At 30.3% G+C, this 26296-nt stretch overlaps 1 protein-coding gene across 1 annotated transcript; it reads right to left on the bottom strand.

Annotated features, from left to right (window-relative positions):
* Positions 1–149: 149 nt before the first annotated feature.
* On the bottom strand, positions 150–5043 carry LOC134243993 (iroquois-class homeodomain protein IRX-6-like). The gene is made up of 5 exons (XM_062726234.1): positions 4768–5043; positions 4257–4487; positions 3646–3764; positions 2551–2900; positions 150–912 (listed from the first exon to the last, which is right to left on the bottom strand). Exons 1-5 carry the CDS (start codon positions 4819–4821, stop codon positions 221–223), a joined length of 1446 nt encoding a protein of 481 aa, XP_062582218.1. The 5' UTR covers positions 4822–5043; the 3' UTR covers positions 150–220.
* Positions 5044–26296: the final 21253 nt, after the last annotated feature.

Genomic DNA, 26296 nt, shown 5'->3' on the forward strand with positions numbered 1-26296 from the left:
TGGGTGGTTTCGCAAATTGATACACTTTCTCCCTTTCTTCCAGCATAAAAAAGCTTATTTTCATGGCCACAAATACATGTCATGTGATAAGTTAAAAACACATTTCTATTATTTGCGTTTCTTTGCTAAATCAAACATAACAACTCGACTTTTAGATAAAACATACATTTACTTTAATAATAAATCAACGACATAGTAATATTGTAATTAAATAATTTAACTAATGACGAACAACATCAATGTCTCTTGCAGGGGAAAATAAAGAACTAGAAGACCTTACGAGCTTGTCTGCAGACTTGGACAGGTTTTCCGGTCCTGAAAACGGAAAATGGGATCCGCCCAATGAACTCTTTGCAGCAGCGTGGGAGGAGAGGATATAGGGATAGGACAGTGTTGGATGTGCAAGTGATAGGGCACTAGGGTAGGGACCAAATCCGCCATAGCGACCGGTTCTCATCATATGACTAGCAGAGGATGTGAGGTAATACAAGTCTGAAGCACTTTGAGGGACTACGGAGCCTCGACTTGAAGCTGATGACGTCACAATAGGTTTTTTCACTTCTTCATCCTTTTCGTCGTCGGATGAGGACGAATTTAGAAATTGGGTCACAGACCAAATTTTAGATCTATTGTCTTGAGTCTGGGTAGAATTTGTGTCAGTTTTAATAGGTTTTGGTGAACATGTGGCGGTGTTTGAACATGTAGGAGAAGCCAAATCACTGCATCTTGAATCTTCGCCAATGCTAAGATTTGGAGATGCTGCATCTGCTTCCCTTCGAAGAATATTATTCGATAAACTTTCACTCTCTGAGCTCAATGAATCGACTCTTTGTCGCGTGTCCCTGTCTTCAAAACTCAGATTTGAATCTTCGTCTTCATCCACGCTGATTATTTTTTCACGTTCCTCGCGATCTGTGGAAGAAATTTTTTTTTAAAATAATTGTTTGAAAAACATCAAAATAAATATCAGTCTTAAATTTGAATATTTATCAATATATTTCTAAAGGTTGTAGGGTCTAAAAAAATTTAGGCATTTTTAAGAAAGCAATATTTTGAAGATTTTAAGTATAATATTTTTGTAAGTTGGATTTGTCGTAACCTTCATTTTTAATTAGTATGGAGGTGTTCGTTTGTCTGTAGAATGACTAATTACTGTACGTAACCTTTGCTTGCACATTATAAACGGGGTTTACAAAGTTAATTAGTCTTTACATACATTTAACTTGTTGCTCATTAAAGCCTTTGCCACTGTATATTAATCATGGAATAAATTTGAAAACAAATTTATTCAAGATATAATTATACATGTTTTACAACACCCATTTGCATAATGCGGTTAAGATGTTTAATACAGTGAAGAATAAAAATAGAATAACCTTCTTATTTTTTTAAATTGATTGTTTTGCGCGGTTATAATAAGTATTGGATTTTTTTATTTAAAAAAATTTAAAATACTTGAAAAAAAATTCAATTAAACGGAGAAAATATTATATAATGATAAATATTATTAGAGGTTAAATTCATTAAAGAAATGCAATATTCATTATTTAATTTGTTTTCCCCTGGATATTAGAACTGTTATAATTGTTTAAACAAAGATATCAATTTCTATCCTTGGGGAATAAATTCGAATGGTTTGTACTCTGTATTCATTTGCATCGATAGCATTAATCCAAAAATCCTCGAGGCATATAATTGATTTAAATCTGCCAGTAAATAAGCGTAAAACGTCATAATTATCCCTTTAAAATCTCAACTAATGTTATTCAAAATTTCCTTGAAAAGGAGAAATATCTATTTTATAAATCTGAAGTTTTGTCTCTATTTAGGTCTTATCGGCTTTTATTGTTTTAAGAGAGAGACTTTATGAATTATGTATTTTTGACAGAGAGACCATGAAACCGTCTGTTCAAAAGAACCCTACATTATTCATATTGCAGGTGAACTTCATAAAACGACTCGAAGCTGAAATGGCCATTTTGATGAATCTTTATAATCGAGTTGAATCGTCATGGGAAAAATAAACAAAGGCTCATCATCGGTTTTTATTTCTTTCATTTTTAAAGTTTTATAAATTTTTATTTTGATTAATCAACCTCTCATTTATTCAAATTGGCATTATTAGGTCGTTAAACAAGTCATCAACTTTAATCTGAATTATTCCTTTACAGAAAAACAGATTTTCTGATTAGATTTTAAGTTTATTAGCCTCTATATTAAGATTATACCTGCGGTTTATGGTGTACGACTCTTTATATTTTATGCATTTGTTTAAAGTGAATTAAGTTGCATAACACATAAAGCACATTTTTTTTAGCTAATATTTTATATAATTTTATATGCAACATTTATACTTTTTGGAATGTAATTTTAATACTTTTCTGTTCCATTTTTATCTTCATTAACATTAGCTTAAAATGTTAACTACCAATAAACCTTGAATATTCAAAATTCGCAAATTAAAGTAAATCAAATTAATAGAGAAGCGGTTTTAAAATATTATTCAAATTAGATTAAAAATAAGTAATTCTAAGTAAAATTTTAATTTACCTTTTGTTGGTTCCTCTGTTTTATTTGTCATTTCCTTTTTGTCGGCAAGATTGTCGTTCTTTCTCATCAAATCATCGTCGTCATCATTGTCTAAATCATCATCATTGTCATCTTCAGATCTATTTCTCGGGGACCAGGTCATCTTGTTTTCTTTTTTAAGTCTTCTCCTGGCGTTTGCGAACCAGGTTGAGACTTGTGTGAGAGTCATTTTTGTTATGATGGCTAGCATAATTTTCTCGCCCTTTGTGGGGTAGGGATTTTTCCTGTGTTCATATAACCAAGCTTTCAACGTGTTGGTGGTTTCACGGGTTGCATTTTTGCGTCGTGCATTTAAGTCAATTCCCCCGTATCTGAAAATTAAATATATTTCTGTGTAAAACTTTCAATTTTACTACAATTTCTCTTATTAAATTCTGAATAAAGGTAATATTATCTTGCATAATAATTATCATGTAGTGATACACTAATAAGGTCTTTAAAACCTGCACATTTCAAATTTCTTTTTCCCCGGTGGTTTTGTTAGAAATTGATATTCCCCGATTGTCATTTTCATCAAAGTCATAACAAATAAAATGTAATCAAGCGAACGTGGGCTATTCTGTGCTTTTAGATAGAGATTATCGGTGTTAACGCCCGGTTTAACATTGTGGTTATGAAGACATCAACTGCCGTGTTAAACTAAATGGGAAGCGTCGATGAAGCATACAAACTTAGTCTTTATGAATAAAGAACAGCAATCACCCAGTCTTAATCACTTGATTTATCTTCACAATTAAACTCCCCGAAAACGATAATTGAATATGATACATAAAATATCATTATTTTATAAAGATTGATGGCGAAGAAAATATGCGAAATACTTGAGAAATGCCATCCGCTGAAAGAATAAATACTTGAAATTCTGGGTTTTTTTTAACGCCGTATCACCCGATCAAATACAAGTGAAGGCACACATTTTGACAATTGCGTCTCAGTTATCATGACCGCACATTGAGAGAAATCTTATCATCTTGGCCGAGATACAGGTGTGCAGTCCCTCCTAGTTGTCTATTGTTATATTAAAATTCAGTGAATGTGTTGATATGTGATACATACCCCGCTCCATAAGGATACACGGACATGGCCGGATCATACGGGAAGCAGGCCCCGGGCTGGGCAGCAGCAAGGCTCCTCCAGGCCTCTGTGGCTTCTTTAATATCATAGGGACCATTTGTCTACAAAAGAGAAAAAGAATTTTTTATCAATTAGACAATACACATGGAAATAAATTTTATTCATTTTAATGTTCTTTTGTACGGAAATAGTTAACTAAATCATTTCAACATTTTGTGTTGTCCTTTTTTCTTTTAACTCTTGAATTGTCTTTAAATAAGATAAATATCAGAGAACTTTTATTGTTTTATGATTTATATTAATACTTTGATTTTATTCAAATAAATAAAAATATTACCATTTATTAATTTAAAATAATTCCGTAAAAATAAATGCAATGTACTTATTTTTTATCAACGCAACTAATTTTTTTTCTCTATTTTTTGCAGAAAAAAGGGAGAAGAAAATTTCTCAAAAATATCACAGAAGATATGCCATTTTATACATTTAAAAATTTGAATTAATATTTGGAAAGTAAAACTTATCTACAATAGAAATCTACAGAGAGTGTTTTACTCTTTTTGAAATACAGAATACTATTAAAATACACTTACAAGTGGAGAATAAAATGCGGATCCTTCAGAAGCAAATGGGACTAAACCTTGGGCAGTGTAAGCCGGGCTCCCATACACGCCCTCAGGAAGCCCTGCAAGGCGAGAGTAGCCCAAAAGGGCCGGGTTGTACTGGCAGGAGCAGATAGTTTGACCAGTGTGAGGGTCAGCCATGATTGGACGGCCATTCTCACAACAGCTTCTGGTAGAGGTTGGACTTGGGGTTTTGGTCATCTGAAAGGGAAGCACATGCTTAATAGAAAATCTAAAATGCTGAAACTTCAATAGGAAAATGGCATAAGGAAAATTCTTATTTCATTGTTTATTAATATTGCAGGTAAAATGATATACCGGAAACAAAAAGAAGAAAATGAAACTAGATGAAGTTTCAGGAGTGGTGCATTTATATGGCAAAATTTCTCTTCAGGAACTTTTTTTCTGGTATATAGGTAAGTAAAATGAAACTATGGTTAAAAGTAAATGATAAAGAGTTTTCAATAGAAAAAGTATTTACCTGTGCTGAAGTTCCAGTTGGAATAGGAAAAGGAACAACTTGGGAAATAGACATATCGCATGTAACACCAGTGTCCACCGGTCGTTATCTGATTAACGCTTAACTCAGGATTTCACACAAAATAGAATTTGTATTCCAACTCTTCACTGAACTCCAACTACAAACTAACACATATTTACATCCGCACCGACTTGTCATATATGCAAGTGATAAAGTTGGACATAAGCCTTTATGGGTTTTTTTGCTGTAAAAGTTTTTGACCCATAAACACTTTGTAAACCTGCTAACTTCCGTCTCATTTGACTATACTTTTGAAGAAATTTGAACCGTGATTGGTCTTTGTTTTACAGAGCATCATCCCTTTAGCTAATTTTAATACTAAGCTCCGCCTCTTTCTCGAGTAGCAAAAGATGGGCGTAGCGGTTCTCCGCCTACGTCGTTAGTATCGATAAGCATTTTCACACTTCTCCTCATCATTGTAACATTTTAGATTCTTGTTATTTTTCTAGATTTTGCAGATAGTTTTCCTGGCTATTCATTATTATTTTTTAAATGAACTTTAGATTTAAGATAATATTTAATTTGATTTTTTTGGTAACTTTCTTAAGTGTATGTAATTTTCATTGAAAATATATTTAGATATATTTCAATATACAAATTTAAAAAAAATGAAAGAGCATTGATAACATATAATAAATATATTGGAATAATTCATCGTTTAAAATAATATTGATGAAGTAAATCAAAGGGATTCATCGTATTTCATTCACTGTGCGTCTAGAGATTTCGACGCGCCATATTTAGAAGTTTGCATGTCATTAAGCCATTCTGAACAAATGAGATGAGAGACATTGAATATGTAATTATATAATTACATGACAAAATAAAAAGTCATAAATACCACCGTAAAAGTACAACCAGCTTTGTCAGGTATGCGAATCTATTAAGAATGCTTGTCGGTTGATGATGGTTCCATGGAGCGCTGCCTCATTTAACCATTAAAATGGTTTTAAGGTATAGAGGCAGTGTGAAATCATCATTTAAAGCGCTAAAATCTATAATTAACATAAAATTACTTCAAATTGCACTAAGAAAATCTTTATTTGACATTTTAAAATAGAAACAATTATACTAAGGAGATGTGTATACTTCTTAATAACATGGATTATACGTTATTCCAGGATAAATAAAAAATATTTATTAAAAAAACTTGACAAGATTAGGAATATATCTTTATCAACATGCCGTACTTTCGGTTGAGGGCATCGAGGAAAGAAGATAAGCTACACAGCCTCAATTGAAAGGAACAGTGTTGTATATATCGATATTTTCTTGTCATGTTTTTTTTTTACAATACCAAAAACATTTGTTTAGTAATTTTATACAAATGTACATGCATGTATAAATTACATCTTGTTGAGTAAATACTTGAATAATATTTAAAATACATGATAACAATTAAATCTAATTGGTATTATGTATTTTAAATGTCATATAAGTTTATGAATAGTTTGAATACTAGTATATCATATAAAATGTTATTGTAGAGCTTTATTTCTTTTTAATTATTGTCTTAAAATGCTATTTTATTGATTGTAAAATATTGGAAAAAAATCGTTAGTGCTATCATTATGCTTTGTAATATTTTTCAGTTATTTTATAATATTTGTTATATGTTATTAACATTGCATACCGTAAAATGTTTCCTGATGTTTAATTTTCTGTTTGAACTGTAAAAATGTTTCACTTACATTTGTGATCTTTTCATGAATAAAGATGGTATTTAAATATCCGTTTACGGGCGATTAAATACAACAATTTATTTATCATAAATTTTGTCTTTAGGTGAAATATACATTTTAATACTTAATTGATTCTTATTAACCCTGAAAGAAATATACACAGGTGTGATTCAGTGATAAAGAAGATCTTCTGTATGACAATTATCTTTACAGAACCTTATTCATGAAAGGTCGAAATTTTGGCTCGTCATTGTCAGTTCAGTTGCGGTGTTCCCCTCTAATTAACTCCAACCGCTACTTCCCTGAAATAATGATGCCAGCATTTGTTTTTCAGACCGAACATAAGTAAAATTAATTGATGTTTCATCTATCAACACAAATAGTGATATTTTTCGGTCTGTCATTTTTAGTCATCAGAAACTTTACAACGAGTAACATGGTAAAGACATTGTAAAGATTCTGAAGAATTGAAATAAAAGCGATTGTATTGGGCCATCTTTTAAAAGATGTTTGCTTGCTCTCTCCTAACTTAGGGTAAAAATATTTGGGTCGATAGGTAGGTGGGAAAATCTTTTTTCCAGAAAAATTTCAAGATATTTTTCGACGGATTAAGAGGAATAAAATGAAAAAAGTATCGTGTCCTGAAACTGAAAAGTTTCGAGTCGGGCCATTATTAGTCGGTCGGCAGGGAGAGGACAAGCAAACCATTATTAAAAGCTAAGATGACATCGGTAAGTGATATAAGTATTCAAAAAAAAAAAATGAAACGGTATGGTTTGAAATAAAATTCGTATATATATTTTATTATTCATCAAAAGTTTTCAAATGATAAGACGAAACTGAAACTTAAAAAGTTTTATTAAAAATCGATTTCCTCATATGACCTTTGAATAAAGAAAAAATCAAAAAAGTAATTTTTTTTTGAAACATTTATGCATATTAAATAACCAAATTTCCTTATTATAAAATGTACCTATTAAATCAAAAGTTCAAATTTTTTGCTATTTATTTATTCATTCAAAAAAATCCCTTCTTCATCTGTTCATTCACTTTAAACTCAATGTTGTGGTAAATGGATTTAACAAAGAATGGTAGTGGGTGGAATTAGTTTGCGGAAAGAGAATATAACATTAACAAATAAAGATTATTTTATGTTAATTATTAACTAATTAATAACATATGGCAAAAACTGCAGTTATTGACTGTTGTAAAACAGGAGACAATACGTATGATGCAAGTCAAATTTGTCAATAGTAATATGACATATTCACATGTTGAATTGAAATTCTTTGTGGTGTACAAATCTCTTTATAATTTCTTAAAGGACTCCCTCATGGCATTACTAGATTAAAAACTTTTTAATAAATACATTTCTAACAAATAAATAACAAATATTTATTTTATGATGATACAAAATTCAAAATATTAATTAAAAAATTCTTAAAATCGTGATTTGTCATTTTAAAAGATATTTATCTGAAATTTAACATTTGACACCTTTTATTTCAAAGTTCAGAAATGATTTTAAAGTTCATGTTATATGCCAGTCAGTGTAATTCCTCTTTGGTGGTACAACACTTTTCTGTTCTAAGAATTAACTTCTAGAGTGAAATTGATAGCGATTCTCCCCACTTTTTAATACTAAATTCTTTAAAACCTCAGAGAGACGATCGCCATTCCCGATAAAAATATAACATCGTTTTCCTTTGGAAATATTAACATAAAAATTATTAATCGAGATGCCAGAAAATTTTACCTCTAAATATTATGAAACATTTTAATTGAATATAAACAACAACAAATTACTTGGAGAGAGTTTCGAAAAATAAGAAAATGATCCGGAAACATTTTGATGCTCTTGACTAACTGATACTAAACAGAAAACGATGACGTAATCAAAATTGTCGTCTTGTGCGGCAAAAGCTTGTAAAACGGAAGCAACACGATGCTACGTGAGCTGAAAGACAATAATACTCTGCAAAAAAGTGTCAGAATCTCTAAACAGGCGTCATAAGGCTATTTCTAAGTCAAAGTCAATTTCCGGTAAAACCTAATCAAAAGTTTATTTCCCATAAATTCTGTTAAAGTGAGAACGCATGTTTTAAAGGATGGTTAATAGATACCATATCGACAACTGAAAGGATACTTAGAGAGATTTAATAGCTTTTGATGCGTTTTTGCATATTCTGTTGATTTTTTGAGAAGTATTGATATCTGCATTATCATTTTAAATGTTAGATGTTTAAATGTACAATACACAGCAAATTGTCATCTTAAGTTTACTGCCATTTTTTTAATTTCGTTTTTCCCTGGACATTCGAATTTTTAAAAAACTATATTAAGAAGAATGCTTCTTTGCCTAACGAAAAAAATGTCAATATAATTTGCAATGCAGAAAAAATATAAATGAGCTCTTAGTCACCTGAATGGAGGGGTTCGAATCTTGGCCGATTCGCATCTGTTTACTTGTCATTAGATACATATTTTTCTTGCCTTTTAATGATGAATTAATTAATTTTTGACACATTTAATTGATCAAATATTAGGCTTGCACATGTCTACAGCCGGGTCTGTTTTTTTCTCACGCGGCCTAACTTAAGTGACAAAGTCCCGGTGTATGTACATGATTCTATTCAATCAAATCACATTTGATGCCTGTTTAATATTGACGGAAACAAATCGAAAGAAAAAATATGACATGTCAAACCTCATTCTTTATTGATTTACAAATGCCTCCCTTTGACAAGTGTGTCATGAATATGACAATTGAAAATTCAGCTTTTTTTTCATTTAAATCCTTCGACATGCAGGTGTAGTGCTTTTCGGGGGAAAAAAGATTTGCATTCACCAAAAAAAAAATGGTTTTTGAATTATAATTCTAAGCTACAATTGTTAAGTGAATGAGTAGTTTCTTTTCTTAAAGTGTTTTTGAAAACTTTTTGTGGTCGAGATATCGCCATACGAATAATCATATTCTCAAAAAAATAATTAATAGCTCTGTAGTATATCTAAAATATAAGAACATATAGTTAAGGTCAAGATCTAGTAAATAACTTGAGACTAATTTTTTGGTGCTAGATCCATTATGACGTCATAATCAATTTCAACTTTTTTTCCGTACTTTACGGCTTTAGCAGAATTATGTAGAAAATAGGGTATTTTCATGTCATTCAATTTGAAATCATATGAAAAGTTAACCGGATACCTATATTGAATTTAATATTGATTGAAAGAAGAGGCCATGAACATGCTAATTACCGTTTTCTGAGAGACTGTAGGCAATCTGGATATATTTCCTTTGCCGAATACGAAAAAAAACTCCCATATTCATGACTAGTTTTCTTAATTTTTCATTAAAACACAGTATTTCATCTTGTTTACCTATAAATTATGCCCCGAAACACCTTATTTGACCAAGCTAAAGTTGTAAAGCATCAATAAAGGAATTTATTTCTCAAGTTTGATAAATCTATAGGCACCTTTCATTTATTAGATCTTGACCTTAAAAAGACAGTTCTGGAAAAAGTGTAATGGAAACACATGGCTAAGTTTACTTTTGTTTACTTACTCGAGAAGCTGAAGAGAAAAAGAATCAGTTACCGAATCATGTCAAGTTGGGTAAATTTTGGAAAATAAAAGAGTAAGGATACAGATAAAACTATATCAAGACTCAATATAATAAGCAAAAGTTTGTGAATAGGCCCAAAAAAAAATAAACATAAGATTAACTGTTTATTGCCGATACTAGTATTTATCAAATGGAATATTTTAAATTGGAAGATGTTCATGAAACTTGTATTCATATGTAAAAAAATTTTGAAAATTAATTTAAATTGCTCATATCTAAAATATTTATCCAAACGGAAAAGCAAAGCAAAAAAATCATACAAACGCCCCAGATGATGTTGCAATTAATTATTATAATTATGTAGACATCGCCTTTATTTGCAAGTTATGGCCTTGATATTGTACTTTAAGGCTGACAATTAAAGAATTGATGCATAGTAAAGCAAAACTATTTCATTCATCTAGAAAATTCCAAATATAGTTGTCGATAGAAGCAACGAAATCACCGAGATCACCAATGGATGCATGCGATACGAACCTCGTCGGTATGAAGTGAAACGAAAATGGAACGCAAATTACTTTTCCACTGATTTACGATTAGCTCAAGTTTTCCTTTATAGATGAAGATTTTTGATGAAGTGCAGGAATAAATCGTATTATAATTTATTGATTTATTAATAGAATGTACAATTTTCGTCGTTTTAATTAAAGAATTTTCACATACTTTAAATTAAAGCGCATATTTGATTATTTCCTTCATGCAGAGGCGAAGGCCATCAATCTTGTAAGATTTTGCAAATTCATGTGATTTGTTGTATCAGTGTTAAATTGACATGGTATCAATCAGATCTCACCAGACAATATTGGTTTTTCAAATGAAAAAATAATTGTCAATGATAAAATATATTATTATATGGCGTAGCTCCGTAAAAAGATAACAGAATCTATACAATCATTCCCCAATTAATGAAAAAATTCGACTTTAAGGGCATATAGACAACTGCTTCTTCAATAAAAACGTATTCGAATTAACGAAATTTTCAAATCATGCGATTGAAAATCAACAAAATAATTTCGTTAAAACCACTCATATTCTACACTCAAGAATACCCTCAACTCAACTCTGAAATTGATCTTAAAAGTACCGGAGTTCACAGTTAAAAAGATTTACGAAGTTTTCGGAGACCGGGAGTTCTAATTTTTCTAATGATTGCGATGAACACTAATTATGCTACTGTAAGTCGATCTGTTCTTATTTTAATATGAATCGGGCATAATTAAAGGAAAAGAAAAAAAAAATCTTGTGGTGGCCTTCAACTCTACATTTGGATATATCAACGTTTTATAAAATCAAATGAACAGTACTTATCACTGAAAATGTTGTTTATTTCTCAATACGACCAATTTTAATCCGGTACTCAGACGTAAGTTGATGTTATTTTAAGTCAGCATTTTGTAAGTTCCATGGTCGTTGTGATGACCTCCTTAGCAAGTATGACTTACTTGAAAATAACAGCATGAGTCTAATGATTTGGCTGACTTGTTTGATATGAATTATTATACATGTACTTTTGTCCGTTTGCCTTTAAAATATTCCGTCTACTTGATCAATTTCATGGCGCATGTGTCGACAGGGATGCTTTCTTTACTTAGGCATCTGATCCTACCTTTGGAGTTTCATAGGGTCATGTCTATGTCCTGTTCACAGGTTGGCATTGTTTGTAGTTTTTATGAGATCGATCACTGCTCGAGATCTCCGCCTTTTTTGTTTGCACATCCACTTAATTTTGTGAAGTGTTAAAAAATGGATGTATAGTTACCATAAAATGAATAAATGAAATACACGTTGTTAAAATATCATTAAGATCCAAATATACATACAGCTTTCTTCCTGGATAAAAAAGCATAACACAAGATTTTAAATGAATTGTCATTTAGTGAAAATGCCAACAATACAATAAATGGGGAGATCCAAAACTTTATACAAATATACTTCTACATAACAAAGTGGAGTTGTATAATGATCTCCGCTGTTATATGTCAAAATAATGTAGGAAATAACAGAAGAAATTGTAAAACATATAAACATAACAAGTAAAAAACTGACGTTCAAAAATAAAACATTGTTCTATATAAAAAAAACCCAGAAAGCTTTACCCAACTACGTTGATGATCTTATTTTCTTCTTTTTTTTCCTGTTAATCATCTAATTCTTAATTTTTTAGGGCAAATTTTGTTTTTATGGTATCAATATTTATTTTGTAGTTTCAATTAATATTTTTACATTATTAAATGAAATAGGAATATCTATATATCGATCAAAATACATCCAAGGCCAAGAAGGGAAGATACATTGTAAAATGCATGATATGACCTTTTCATCGCCTTTCAATTATCAAAACGATACCTCAACAATATGCATTTAAGCGGATTCCGCGTCAATATGGCGATTTAATGCACGTTAATAATACCCCTATCCCGCTTTACTATCATTAGTGGATAATTTAGCAAGTACTGTGTAAACATTGTCGGAGGGATTTCAGCTACAAGAATCGTCTATCTGGTCGCATGGCAAAAAAGGACAACAAATCAAAGCCAAACACAAAACATCGATTTATTCGCGCTGAAGTGTCGTCAATCAGGAGAATCGACAGGCGATTATCTGCCCCTGATTGAAAACTTAATACGCATTGCCAGATCCCAGGGTGTTTGCCTGGACAGTTGAAGGTGTAAGGTTTTCGATTTATTCTTGTGAAGACAATTAACATATCAAGTTTGTGTCGTCAAGTGACGTTAAACTTGACAAAAATTCTGTTCTATTTGTCCAGTGTGCTAATTACCCCTACAATCTCTCCATTTTGTCCGACAAGAAATACAGTAACCTCCTGACCTTCTAGCTTCATTGCTTTTTTTTATTCTAGGCTTTCATATAACTTTTTGATTGTATTATGAAGTTATGGGTTACACAGAACTTATGTGTATCATGCACTCATTTACTTGTCTTTAAAACGAACGTTCTACAGGTATATCTACAAATTTATGTATTTTTTTGTTTTGGTCAACTTAAGTTGTTCAAACGAATTGGTCATCAATTTTAGGTAGGTCGCAGGTTTACTGCTCAAAAATCCTTACGAGAAGACTTACCTTCACTTCTGTTTACTTCAATATTTCAAACAAGCAAAACAGTTGCAGAACAAACTTGCATGAGAATAAAGAAAGTTTTAAAGAGGAAATTGTAACATTGTGACCAGATTTTTAATTAGACATTACTCATTTTTCCAATCTGACAATTTTATGCAATGTTGTTTTATGTTTGTGCCATTAACCTGAAATTAATTTGATTTAAAGAACATGATCAAATAACTGTGACCATATCATAAACGGAAAGTAGTTATATTACATCCTTACCATATATATATAATATAAGTCAGACTCTCATCTTGATCCCCTGAAGTTTTTTTAAGCCGCTGGCCTGTTTGACATCAGCAACAAAAGTTTCAAAGATCGTTGATAGTTGTCAAATAAGACCCAGTAAACAATACATTAAAAAAAAGACAAGCGTCAAGCAATATGATGGCAAACTTAAAGTATGTTTCAAATTTTTAAATTTGATTGTATGTATTATTTTCTTCCATATCATTCTTTCAAAGATTTATATGAGTTTATACTTCTCGATGCAGTAATATTGAAAGTTCCAGACAAAACGACAATTGGAAAGTACAGATACCATACGGAGATCTTGTTGATTAGTGATACAGGAATACGATGATCCAAATAAAACGTCTAACTATAAAAGGTCGTTTGTTTTTATTTATGCTTGCTGTCGAGGGGTCTACAGACTTGCCAATTTCTAGATTGGGTGAAACATCCAAACTCGTCTTTTGGGACTGCATTCTAAAGCAGTAATAGAAGAAACTTGCGCAAATCTAATGAAAGGTGTTAAAACTTCAGATCGTATTCGCGTCTAATTAGCATAGCTATTCCAGTTCTACTCACTGAATTGGATTAAGAAACACGGTATTTTATCTTTGGGGAATTTTGTCTTGAAAATATCCCTAGATTGTTTCAGCACGTCAGCAATAAGGACATGATGTCGGACAATTAGAAAAATTGTAAAACCACAATTTGTCAAACTTGTCAGTCCTTATTGAAAACTAATATTGAAAAAACTTAAACTGTTCCTCCTGCCCTGAGAGTTTAATTGTCAAGAGAAATGTGGATTATTAAAAGCTAATGAAATAGATGAAAAATTCATGAGTTCTCTAAATATGGCCATATTGATAGCAAATACAAAAGGGAAAAAATAAGTGCTACAGAAGGAAAATTAATGGATGTGTTGTTTACTGTATTTTTTAATCTCCAATCGTGCTTGGTTCTGTGTCAAAATGTTAACTGATTCTTGGTCACTCAAGCAGAGTAAGGGAACAAAATTCCCATGGTGTTGATAAAAGTTTTTCCTACTTTAAAAAAAAAACCTGAAACCTGAAATTTATCAAATATTTGATGTACATGTCTTACAATGTCTCAAAATTATTTTTTATGGTAGATTTTTATAAAGTTTTTGCATTATAAATATTATCATAACATATTAAAACAGTATTGCATGCATAAGTATTCTAACTATAAAAAAGCATAATACCTTGGGGGAAATCTGAACTGCAAATTTTCTAATGTTGTCTACGGATTAGAATGTACCCTTTGTATGCTTATTCCTGTAGGCGAAAACAAGGACTCAGTTAATAAAAATAATAATGAATTTCTAATTACTAACAGGGGTCAACAGCTTCTCTAAAAAACACTTTCATTTTCTTGATCATTCCATTTTGTCGTTGAACCTTGGAAATGTAGAAAAGAATGCCATAATACTATTGACCCATTATTGAGTACACCGTTCTATAGATATAAGAAGATTGTCGGTTTACGAAACTTTGCATGGCCTCTTTATATGGAAGAAATGTATATACCGGTAGTGTCTTTCAACTCCACACTGTGTAAATGATGGGACTTTTTAACAATTCAAAAAGAAGTTAGCGTCGTCATCGAAATATGTCTTGCAATAAAATCATAATGCGCCATATCTTTTGATTTTCTAATACTTTACGTAAAACAAACGAAGGCCTTTGTTACTTTGTCATCAAATTTCTCTGTCCCCTTGAATGTTATACTGTTTGAAAAGATCTAAGAAAATCTATATTTGGATTTTTCGACAGCCGAATCCAGACTGGGGTCTTCATTCATCAATATTGCAAAATCCTTGGCTTCCTAAATGCCATAATTTAGGGAAATAAGTATTGGTCAAGCAGCCCGTTTGATACGCCATTATTTACGCGTGCACACTGAATAGTGAACGGATTTTCCTGTTACTCAATCATGACAAGGATTACGCTTCGGTGTGGCCGATCAATATAGGGATGCTTACTCTTCCTTCTCACATTATCCCATTTCTAATATTTTAGAGTCTGTGTTTGCTCTGTTCCTGATTTGTGACGTTTTAATTAACTTTGAACTTGAGTACTATTAGTTATCATTCATATTTCCTCTGTAATCATAAAGATATTTCGCAAAAAAATATTCTTGTTTTATTTTTTTTGAGAAGAATTCTTGGAATTGTGCAATGGACAAATGGTCACATTGCTTATCAATAAACTTTTAGTTTCATTACAGCTCAAAGTCCTGTCTTGCCCAGTTAACCTAATTTATGAAAATAAGTTATAATGATTAGTACACTGTCATAATTTCTTATATTAATGCATATTTTTCTGCTAAAACCAACTTAATCTGATTTGTCTTGTTTTGTAGAGCCTGGTACCATTATATGTATAAAACATTGGAGAAATATTTCTATTTGTTTCTATACAGATTAGCAATTTCTGAAAATTGAATATTTTCATCTAAATTAAGTCCCATCGATAAAGATCAAAAACTTTCTTATGATGTTTCCTTGTAATATTGAACTGTAAGTCATGTACGACACGATTTATTCTTTTGTTGATGTACTTTAAATTTTATTTTCTTTATTTTCTAAAATTTGACGTATTCTTTAGACTATGTGTATATATCAAATCTTTGTTTAAAATACCATTCTTATTTCACAAAATATTTATTTTGAATTCTTAATATAGAGATGAACGCGAAGTTGTCTTCATTTAGTTTTGTTTTTTTCATTTCCAAATTTTATTCATTTTTTAAAAATTTACAGTGATTCTTTTTGTTAAAGACGAGGCCTCGAACAACATTCAAAATTAAGCATACTTCGTCTTTACGATATAAGAAATTGATAAGAAATTGATAAAATTGTTTTTAGTTTTTATTTCATTATAGATGACATTTACCCAATGGCTACTAGAAGGCAGAATGAGTTTCTTATGTTAATCAATTTTTGGGGTGGGGCAAACCTAGTCTAAGCATGTGGAAAAAATATCTACAGATATGTAAATAAAGATATGTGAATAAATGTATGATTTTTTTTCTTTCTTATTATTAGTTGTCTAGATTACAACCATCAGAAGATTTGGTATATATGCATTATACAATTCATTTTTAAGGATCTGTGTGTTGACAACTTGATCCCAAGTCTTAACTTTAGTATTTATATTTTTCTGTTCATTTTATTTAACATCAGTTTAAATGTATGAGTATAAGGATCCCATTGGAAATAAGCCATTGGCTTTCATGGGTTATCCTTGGTATACAAATGTAATTGTGAACTATATTCATGTCTTTAGATTTCCGATAATTTATTTTAATTCTTTTGTTTAGTGCCAAACTTTTATATTTTATATTGTCAAAAATGCTTTGCAACAATGCATATATAGTATACCAAATAAATATCAAAGTTTCTGTATAAAATATAAACCAGTTTAAACATGAATTGCCAAAGTTTTGAGCATATTTTACACTATCTATTTCTGAGAGGAAAGATGGTGGTGTAACGACCGCTATCGGCCATCGTAAAACTTTCTATCACGGGCATGTAGAATGAAATATATATATGAGGAAATGCTGGGGGAAAAATAAGACTAGCCCATGTAAAAAATTTCAAAAACTAATACTTTATTTTCAGACAATCCAGAAAGTGAAGAAAATATTTTCAGTATTTATTTGTGACATTAATTATACAGGAAACAAAAGAGTTTCCTCATCTTGGTTTTATCGGTTTGTGGCATCTATGCCATGTTTTTATCTCAACCGTCATAAATCAGTTAAATGTCGAATACAATATTTCAAGCAATTCTCATTTTTAACTTCTTCAGCCTCTTCAGTTTCCTGTTTTCTTTTTCCTTCTTTCTTTTACATAACTTGAATACTTAAAAAGAAAATGTTAAATATTTGATTACAGAGAGTAGTTTTAGCATGATGATATTCATCTTTTTATTTATTTTACTTCAATTAACTATTAATAATTTTACTCTTCATTAAACTGAAAAAAAATTGGTTGGGTTTGGTTTTAGTTTGGTTTGGGTTGGTTTGGTTGTTTTGTATGACAAAGTGATTGCTGTATATTGCCTTTTACGTTGCTGGTGTAGCATAGGTCTTTTATCTCATTTTGCGTCGTCCATTAAAGTTGTTTCAAAAGATTAATTTTGTTTATATACAGTGTACGTATCTTCGTATAGCTGATTACAAAGTGACATTTAGTTTTAAATACTTTTCAAAAAAAAAACAAAAAAAACTTCATGCACTTTTATTTTAAATTATCCATTAGACAGATATAGACATATAAATTGACGACAAATAGATGGTAGTGGTTGTGATTTTTTTTCTTGATTCTTAGAAATTTAAAACGTCCCCTTTTCCTGTGTATAAAAACTTTTTTCAACACATTAGTTATTATGTTCTTTAAGCTTATATAGATTTTACTTTGAAGCCAAAAAAGTAAACGATTGTTCAAGTTCAAGTTCAAGTTCAAGTTCAGTTTATTCACCCAGACCAATCTATTGGTACATGGGGTATTGTGCATAAATAACATATATACATTATATACAATATAAACAGTCTGGTCAGAGGTACATACACAATATAGAAAACATAACAAAAGATTAATTAGAAAAAAAGAAGAAACATATCAAGGAGGACAGACAGCAGCAAGATTTTTTGGATAAATATACAAAGTTTTTTCATCACTTTTTCGTTTGAGGTTGACATAATTTCCATGAATTTAATAACATTCGGTCTAGAAGAATAATAATTGCCCAGGTAATTCTTTCTCACATTAAATAAAGTTTTACATTCTAAAATATAATGAAAAAAGTGTATCGCAAGTGGTAAACCTTGCCATCTTCCTGTCTCTATCGGTAAACGGTGATTTGTGGTACGAAATTTCATAAATATTGCTCTAAATTTAGGAGATAACTTATTAATATAATTTTCAAATCCAAAATTTTGTTTAAAGAATCTGTAAGTTTGTCCTTTTGAAGAATTATTAACGTCACTAGACCACTTTTGAATAAATTGATCTTGTAATATTTGTTTTACGGTAGCAGTTATCCATTTATAATTGTACAACATAGATACTTCAGAAAATCTATTGTAGAAGTGGAAAGAATAACATATGCATGGGTACTTAAAAACTCCAAAGAGCGTACATGATGGCAGTATTTGAAATTACAATTTTTTTTTGTAATCAAATTCATAGCATCAAATAACAGACATTGCAACATTTTGTACAATCGTTGTCCACGATATCTTAAAACCAATCCATTTGATATCATAGACAATTGCTTCTTCAGTACAAACGGAACTCGTACATTAATACCTTACCTTGTCATTGGTCATCCGCAAATTTATTTTTGTATGAAATCACATTTTGATTCAATATAATGCTTCGAAATTGACATTAATTATAAAATTAATTTCTAAATTAACAAAAAAAATAATAATATCTACATGATTTTCGGTGAAACTGGTCTTCAAATAATTTATTAGGATGTCCATGTAATTATACCTTGTTAAAAGAAAACCTGTGTTGTATTCATACATGTTTATGAATGAGAATTTATTCCTGCATAAAGAAGAAGTTGCTTGCCGTGGTCTTCAATTTGGCATTCAGATATGCAGACGATGTTTAATAAATAAATAATATTCAGTTTTATTCTTACTTATATTTGAAATATCCCGTTAAACTTAAAACTAAAGACGCTACAAAGTCTGACACGATTGTTTCAAATATAGATGTTTTCTAAAAGACTTTGATGGCAAACTGACAACTGAAGTTTATGACTGAAGTGACTTTCATTTTTCTTCCTTTTTTCCTTCCCTTAGTTACATGTATATGACCATATACACCATCAGCTGCAAGTTTATGCCTCCTGTCTCGCAGTATATTCGATACACAAGGTTTTTTACGTACTGTACTTAGACGAGACGGTATATTGACAAAATGAAAAAAATAAAAATTGACTGACTTCTTTCATACAAACAGTTAAGTCATTATTTTCACATTGAATTTTCCCAATTTACCCGATCATAACAAGGGACAGACGGTGGATGTGGTCGGTCACCAGGGGATAATTACTCCTCCATAGCACCTGATCCCATCTTTAATTTTTCAGGGTCTGTTTTGGCTGTGATTATAATTTGTAATGTTGTTTGAACAAACTTGATAATTATCGCTGTTCCTTACTTTTATGCTTGTTAGACTTCAGGTTATGTCCAAAATGAGTATTTTTCACCCTAATTGTATCGGTAATGAAATTCTTGACAAAAATATGAGAAATTTGAAGAAAAAAAATCTTTCAGTATGTTAAATTTTGCAACTGTTGAATACTGTAATTTTTTAAAAGAATTATGTAACCTATTGAATCTAATTGGATAATTATCTATTTTAGCACAAAAACTTCAGAAGTTTTAACAAATCAAGTACTAGTATTAATTGTATCCATTCATATCATAAGCAATCATTTATGACATTCTACTGCTTACTGACTTGTGCGCTTTTTATTTAGCATTTATCTGTACTTATGAGCTGTATAGTTATAGAAGAACTGCATGTATATCGGCTCTGCCAGTGTCAAAGGTTGTGCTTGGATGCTAAAACTCTGCATCAAAAGTTCTTAATTGCTTTGTGTTTGTCTGGAAATTTCTCACCTTTTCTTTTGTTTCCTTGTACGTTCAATTTATCCTGGTCTGATGTCGACGTTAATATACTTATGTGACAAAAACATACAACAAGTCTTGTCCCACGATAGTTAATTATAGGTTTAATATGTAAAGAGAATAGACAACTCTGATAACACTTATGTTCTAATTAGATTAATAATCAAATTTATTTTAACAATTCCTTTAAGCAATGTTAATAGCAAATTTGACATATATGATGAAATAATTATTCTGATCATTCTATGTTCTAATTAGATTTTAAATGTTCACTCTTTTTTACTGCTTATTTATGCATAAAAAAGCAAGTGTGATTGACAATTATGAGTGAATTAAAAAAATCATTACTTCTATTTCTAGAGAAGTTTTAATAATACGTTTATCTTATAAGCTTTTATTTCTTTTCTTTTTATTTGACAATTGAAATGCATTTAGTATGGGTACCACACCTATAATCCCAAATATCTAAGGTGGCTTTTCTTCAATTTGTTTAATGATTAGGATTAACTTTTAATGTTAAGTTAGTTTGCTATTAATTAACAGGCATGTGAAATGATTACAAATAATATACGGTGTTGTTATCAATATCCTTATTTAAAAAGGGACTTTGATTCCTGTTCCATACTAGTATACTCTTGATAATCATTAAATATACCAACTAATCAAAAGGTTAATAGCTTAAAACAACTTAAACAAAAAAATACATGCAAGGGTTGATAAAGACACATAAAAAAGTATTTATATTGTACAATTGATAAAGACATATGAAAAAGTTATTAATATTGTACACTGGTGCTTAATAAGTTTTCTTTTTTTCAAAAAACCAATATAAAAAATATTTTCTTTGTCTTCTTAATTTCAAAACTGGAGTAGTCATTTTCAGATATCTTTACTATAAAGATAAAGCTTCTTAATACATTATTGATATTTCAGTTAACTAATTATTCAAAACTCGTGCATTTTCATAATATAAAATTTAAAATAGAAAACTCAACCTGATTTTTTTTTGCTGCTTAAAATGATAAATGCATCTTTTATTAGCTATTGTACAAATATTTAAACATAACGTCATTCGTGTATCAAAGGCAAATGGTGTTATGTATTTTGGCGTTGATGTGAAAGGAAAGCGACAAAAATGTGTTGAAGGTATCGAAATTTATGTCTGTATGAGAGAAAGGTCAACATCCCGGCTTTCAATTAAGAAATTTTAATTTCGTAAGTTTTAATTAGGATATTATTTTGAGCCCCCTTTTAGTCTTCGTGGACCTTGATCTAGACCTGTCACAGTAATTTAAGATGCATACAGGAAAGCACTTTTGTAGCCGAATTTTATGGAAGAAATACAATAAAATGATGTGTTAAAAAGCTGCAAAAAATTTAATTAGTAAATGATAATAAAATAAGCTAAACATTTTTTTTAGATACAATATTCTTTAGATATAGACCATTAATATCTTTTAATTCTAGTAAACTTAGATAATGAAAAATTCGTGGAACCGAGTGAATAAGAATTATTTGTAAAACGTATGTCCTGTTTTAGAGTTAGTAATGTAAATAACACACACCGCTAAAGTAACACACAACATAACTTACAATGCTGGGTTCTGCATCTCTTTACAAGATTTCCAGACTGTAAATTTTGCATTTACAGGAAAACAGTAAATTTTGCGTTGATTGCCACCAGGTAAATCCAAAATTTCCAACATGACATTATTTATGCATGTTGAATAGAAACCTAATCAATTTTTCTCTCTTAATTATCAAGAAGGAATTATCTAGACATAAAAAGAATTACATTGCACCAAAAACATTGAAAAAACGTTTCAATTTAAATTATCTCCCCTTAAGTTTTATATATGATGATAATGATTGTGGACAACAGTCCCCTCTATTAATTTATAAAAATGGGTATTGTTATCAAATACGAAGGTTCATCAGAAAGTAAAGGCACAACTGGAGTAAAATCTGAGGTAATCAAATGTATCAACAAAACCTTGTACAATGCAACCTTTATCTATTTTTATGCTTCCTCTTTCCAGCAAAAATTAAATGAACAGTAACCTAGAATACTATAACTTAACACACATGTATATGTTGAATTGTTGTTTATTTAAGACTTGATATATTTCAAGCTAGTATATACAAAAACCAAAATGTGGCAAGCAAACACCGGTTGAGACCAATTACAATTTACAGGCATTAGCAAAATGTACAAGTCTAGACTTACAAACCTGTATATTAGAAGTTTTGTAACTATAACCATTGCAAACACAATACGTGGTATAATACATCAAAATTACAATATTCCAAAATACTTGTATGCAAACATACATGACTAGAAAAATCAGTGTAAGTGGCAGAAGGTGAGGTCCAAAGGCTCATAGCTCAAATTCCTTTCATAAAAAATGGGAGAGGTGGGAGGGTTTAAAAACTTTTTCTCAGCCTCCTCACAAAAAATGTCTACTGTCTTACAAACTGTATAAAGCGACGCTAACTCTCGACCAATCAGATTGCAGCATTGAACCTGAGGCTCCCAGTGGGGAAAAATTGCATAGGCCCTTATAAGGGTTTACAGTTACAACTAATTTACTATATAAACAATATATATGTTGAACATAGCACAAATATGAACACAACTTGCAATATTAAATCATTCGTCAGCATAAAATTATTTACTGTCATAAATGATATTTATATACTTTTGTCCTAAAATTTTATTCGAACACTGCTTTATTAAGAAATTGGAAATAATCATACTGTTTTGTTTTTTCCTTCGCCACACGGAATGTACTAACGTCTAATCTAATGATGCCTTAGGTTAAAGTAAATAGAAATTAATTTAGGAATAACACTCGGACAAAGATAAATTTAAATTCATAGGGTTGTTAACATGAAATATTTTGTTGCTACCATTGATCAATAAAGATTTTATAGTACTGTAATTGTAACATTATACATGTACTTTCTGATCAACCCTCGTATTTCCTTCTAACACGAAAAAACAACACTGTGGGTCAATAGATACAGATTACATCTAAATGACAGATTTCAAAATATACAAAGTTCGCAAAAAAATTCATGATTTGAAACATACAGTTACTTATTTTGAATCCCTGCAAGTTAAATAGTTATATGAATTTTTTAAAGTATCAACGGTTTAAAATGTTTAAGTATTGCTAATTTTTCTCCGTAAAAGGAACTTAATGAAACTTACTATTATTGGTCATCTTATCCTATTGTTAAGTATCCAGCGACAAACAGTAATACGTCTCTTTTGCATGTAAATTGTGTAGATATTTTTAACCATTCAAATCTCTTGATGCTTTTTTTTAAAAACTTATGCAAAAGCTTGTTAAAATTTTTAACATATCTGAACACGCATCATAATATTTTGTAACTTAGACATTTTGATCCTGCCAAATAATGCAAAAATGATTGCAAAATAATCAGCAATGTGTACATTCATTATTAATTATTTTCTATTCTCAATTTTTAAAACTGTTTTCATACTACTCATTGTTCATTAAAACTGATACATCAATAGATATGAGTCACTGAACTAATCAATAAATTTCAGGTACATTTTTAACGGAAAATATCATTGGTTGATCGGCCAGACTGTATTAAAATTCTTAACTTGTTTTGAATTACGATCATTAAGAAATTTTCACTTGAGGGCCCTAAGTATGATTGGACCATTGCAAACATAAAACATAAGTAATGTAATAGGCTATTTTATCTAAGATTCATCTTAATATAGCCAGCAAATTAAATCTGTATTAGAAGTTACTGTGACTTATTCACGGAGGTCATGGCCATTAACCTTTTCCCTATGATGTGAATGTACGTCAAGAAGTCAATTATGTCTTATCACATTATCATGTCTGGTAGATTAATAAGATTAATTTTATGTCAGAGGACCACGTTCCTAAAAAATATAAATAATTTTTCCAATAATTTTTCATTAAGTATAAGTACTTAAAGAAGTTTCCTCACAAAAAATTATGTTACCTTACCAGGCATTTCGACAAGATATCTGAAGGTGATATTTCTTATATAAACCGTATTAGCATTTTATGAATAGTCTCTGTCACAACTTTTAGTGTACTTATATTTTAAACATATCTAAAACATTGTGAAAATCACAAGAAAAGAAAATGTCAATTATTAATATTTATATTTGAGGAACATGTCGTCTGACCTTAGTTTTATTTTCTTCTCTGGCTGATGCAAGGCATTCGACTTCTTAAAAACATATCTAAATTTTAAAAAGGCTTATTTAGGTATAAGACAGTGACAATGAATATATTTTTTTTAAAATGCTGTATTTGCAGAAAAGTTGTTTGATATGATTGCAAGAATCTAAGAATCCAATCGATTATATAACATAAAAGCAAAACTGTAACATTTTCAAAAAGTATCATTTGTGAGTTTTCTCGAACACGAAGACTAAAGCTTTTTAGAAGGCATGGGCTTTTATTTTCATATGATATATATACATGTGTTTACATTCAAATTATTTATCAGCTTTCCTCATTGAAATGATTTTATTTTGTTTTGTTTTGTTTGTTTGTTTGTTTGTTTGTTTTTGTTTTTTTTGTTTTTTTTTTTTTTGTTTTTTGTTTTGCTATAGATGTTTTGGTTGATTTAAGACGTATATACAAAAAGTTTAATTGAAATCAAAATGAAAATAAACTGAACATTTCAATCATTTCCTGGGTTATGAATGATGTAGAGTTGCGTAATTTCTTTTAAATCGTGTAAAAAATATATATTCTAAAGCAAAAATTCATAATTAATAATCATCTTTATGTATGAAATGCGTACATGAATTCAATCCAAATTATTTAAATTTTCAAATTGGTGTGTATAAAACCGCCTCTGATAGGTGTGTAGGGCCGGGTATGTATGTCCACCTCTCGGAAATCAGCAAAGTTCTCCAATAGCTTAAAACAACCGGCGGCCAACCTTACAGGACTGTCTCATGTTCCAGGAAGTCTAACAAATGTTTTGCATGATTTTCCAATCAATCTTGTCTGATCAAGATGATTTACGTACTATAAATCTTTCTTTTTGAATGTATAAGAAGACTACAGACACATTGAGGGGGAGTTTTCAATGAGCTGTCAAATCGTTCGCTAAAGTTCTGTATTTCTTTTGAATTTATTATTTGGTATATGCACGTTCCGATATGTCTTTTTGTGGTTCTGCTGTGTTAGGGAAAGTTGTTTTAAATTTCAATTTCTTTTCTTTTTACCCTATTTGCATAGAAGTCTTTTTTTGAATTCATTATCTTCTAGATTGTAAAAAAAAATATAAATATTAAACTTGAGGGGAAATCAGTGTTGTGCGCTAAGAAATTTCTCATGTATTCAATTTTCTTGGTCTTCTGTTTAAGTGTAAGTTATTGCTTATTTGAATACAGGCAGATTTCGATAAGCAAATATTGCAAGAAATGGACATCATCTGTTTTCATGTGATATCGATGATTAGCAACAGAAAGTAATCAGAAAGTAGTTATTGCGAGCAGACGACACTTTCACAATAATCAGTCTTCGTTATTTGATTTACTTAAGATTTTCCTTGGCATCAAGGTTTTACTGAAAAGGATATGAGTTTCATGCCAAGCCGGTCGGCTTTGTCTTGCAAATGTTCAATTTGTTGATTAGTGCTAGAATTAATACCATCTAAATTCTATTTCTGTTAACTCTTGTTCCTGTCCTCGTGCTATGGATGACAAATGCGTACAACACGTGCCGGTAAATGTAATCACACAATGACGCGGCCGCTCAAAGAAGTCCAAATCTAATTAAGCAGAGAGTGTACATGTCGCCATCGAACCACCGTGATTAGCTAGAAAAGACAATTTGGACAAACGGATCAAAATTCCAATGAAAAAGGCTCAATTATTCAACTGGATAATATCAGGAGATGTAAATCGACCAAATGGGGAAATCGAGAAATTCAATTTTGAAATAAGTGAAGTAGAAACTTCTTTCAAGTGAAAGTTTGCTTTTGAGATTTCGATTTCAAAGTTTACATAGAATTGAGTTCACATATCTATAAATCTTAAAATATTTTTTGTTTATTGTTTCTTACAGGCAAAAAAAAAGTAGATGTGCAAA

The sequence above is a fragment of the Saccostrea cucullata genome, unplaced genomic scaffold (assembly GCF_032062105.1).
Source record: "Saccostrea cucullata isolate Sc308-1 unplaced genomic scaffold, CSIRO_AGI_Scuc_v1 ctg3, whole genome shotgun sequence".
In the NCBI taxonomy this organism is placed as follows: domain Eukaryota; kingdom Metazoa; phylum Mollusca; class Bivalvia; order Ostreida; family Ostreidae; genus Saccostrea; species Saccostrea cuccullata.

Excerpts from the sequence above, each read along its gene's own strand:
- LOC134243993 (XM_062726234.1), bottom strand. The coding sequence starts at position 4,821 with ATGTCTATTTCCCAAGTTGTTCCTTTTCCTATTCCAACTGGAACTTCA. Across the intron at positions 4,488-4,767 it reads CAACTGGAACTTCAGCACAG|ATGACCAAAACCCCAAGTCC; the intron begins GTAAATACTTTT and ends CTTCCCTTTCAG. Across the intron at positions 2,901-3,645 it reads GTGTATCCTTATGGAGCGGG|ATACGGGGGAATTGACTTAA; the intron begins GTATGTATCACA and ends TTTAATTTTCAG.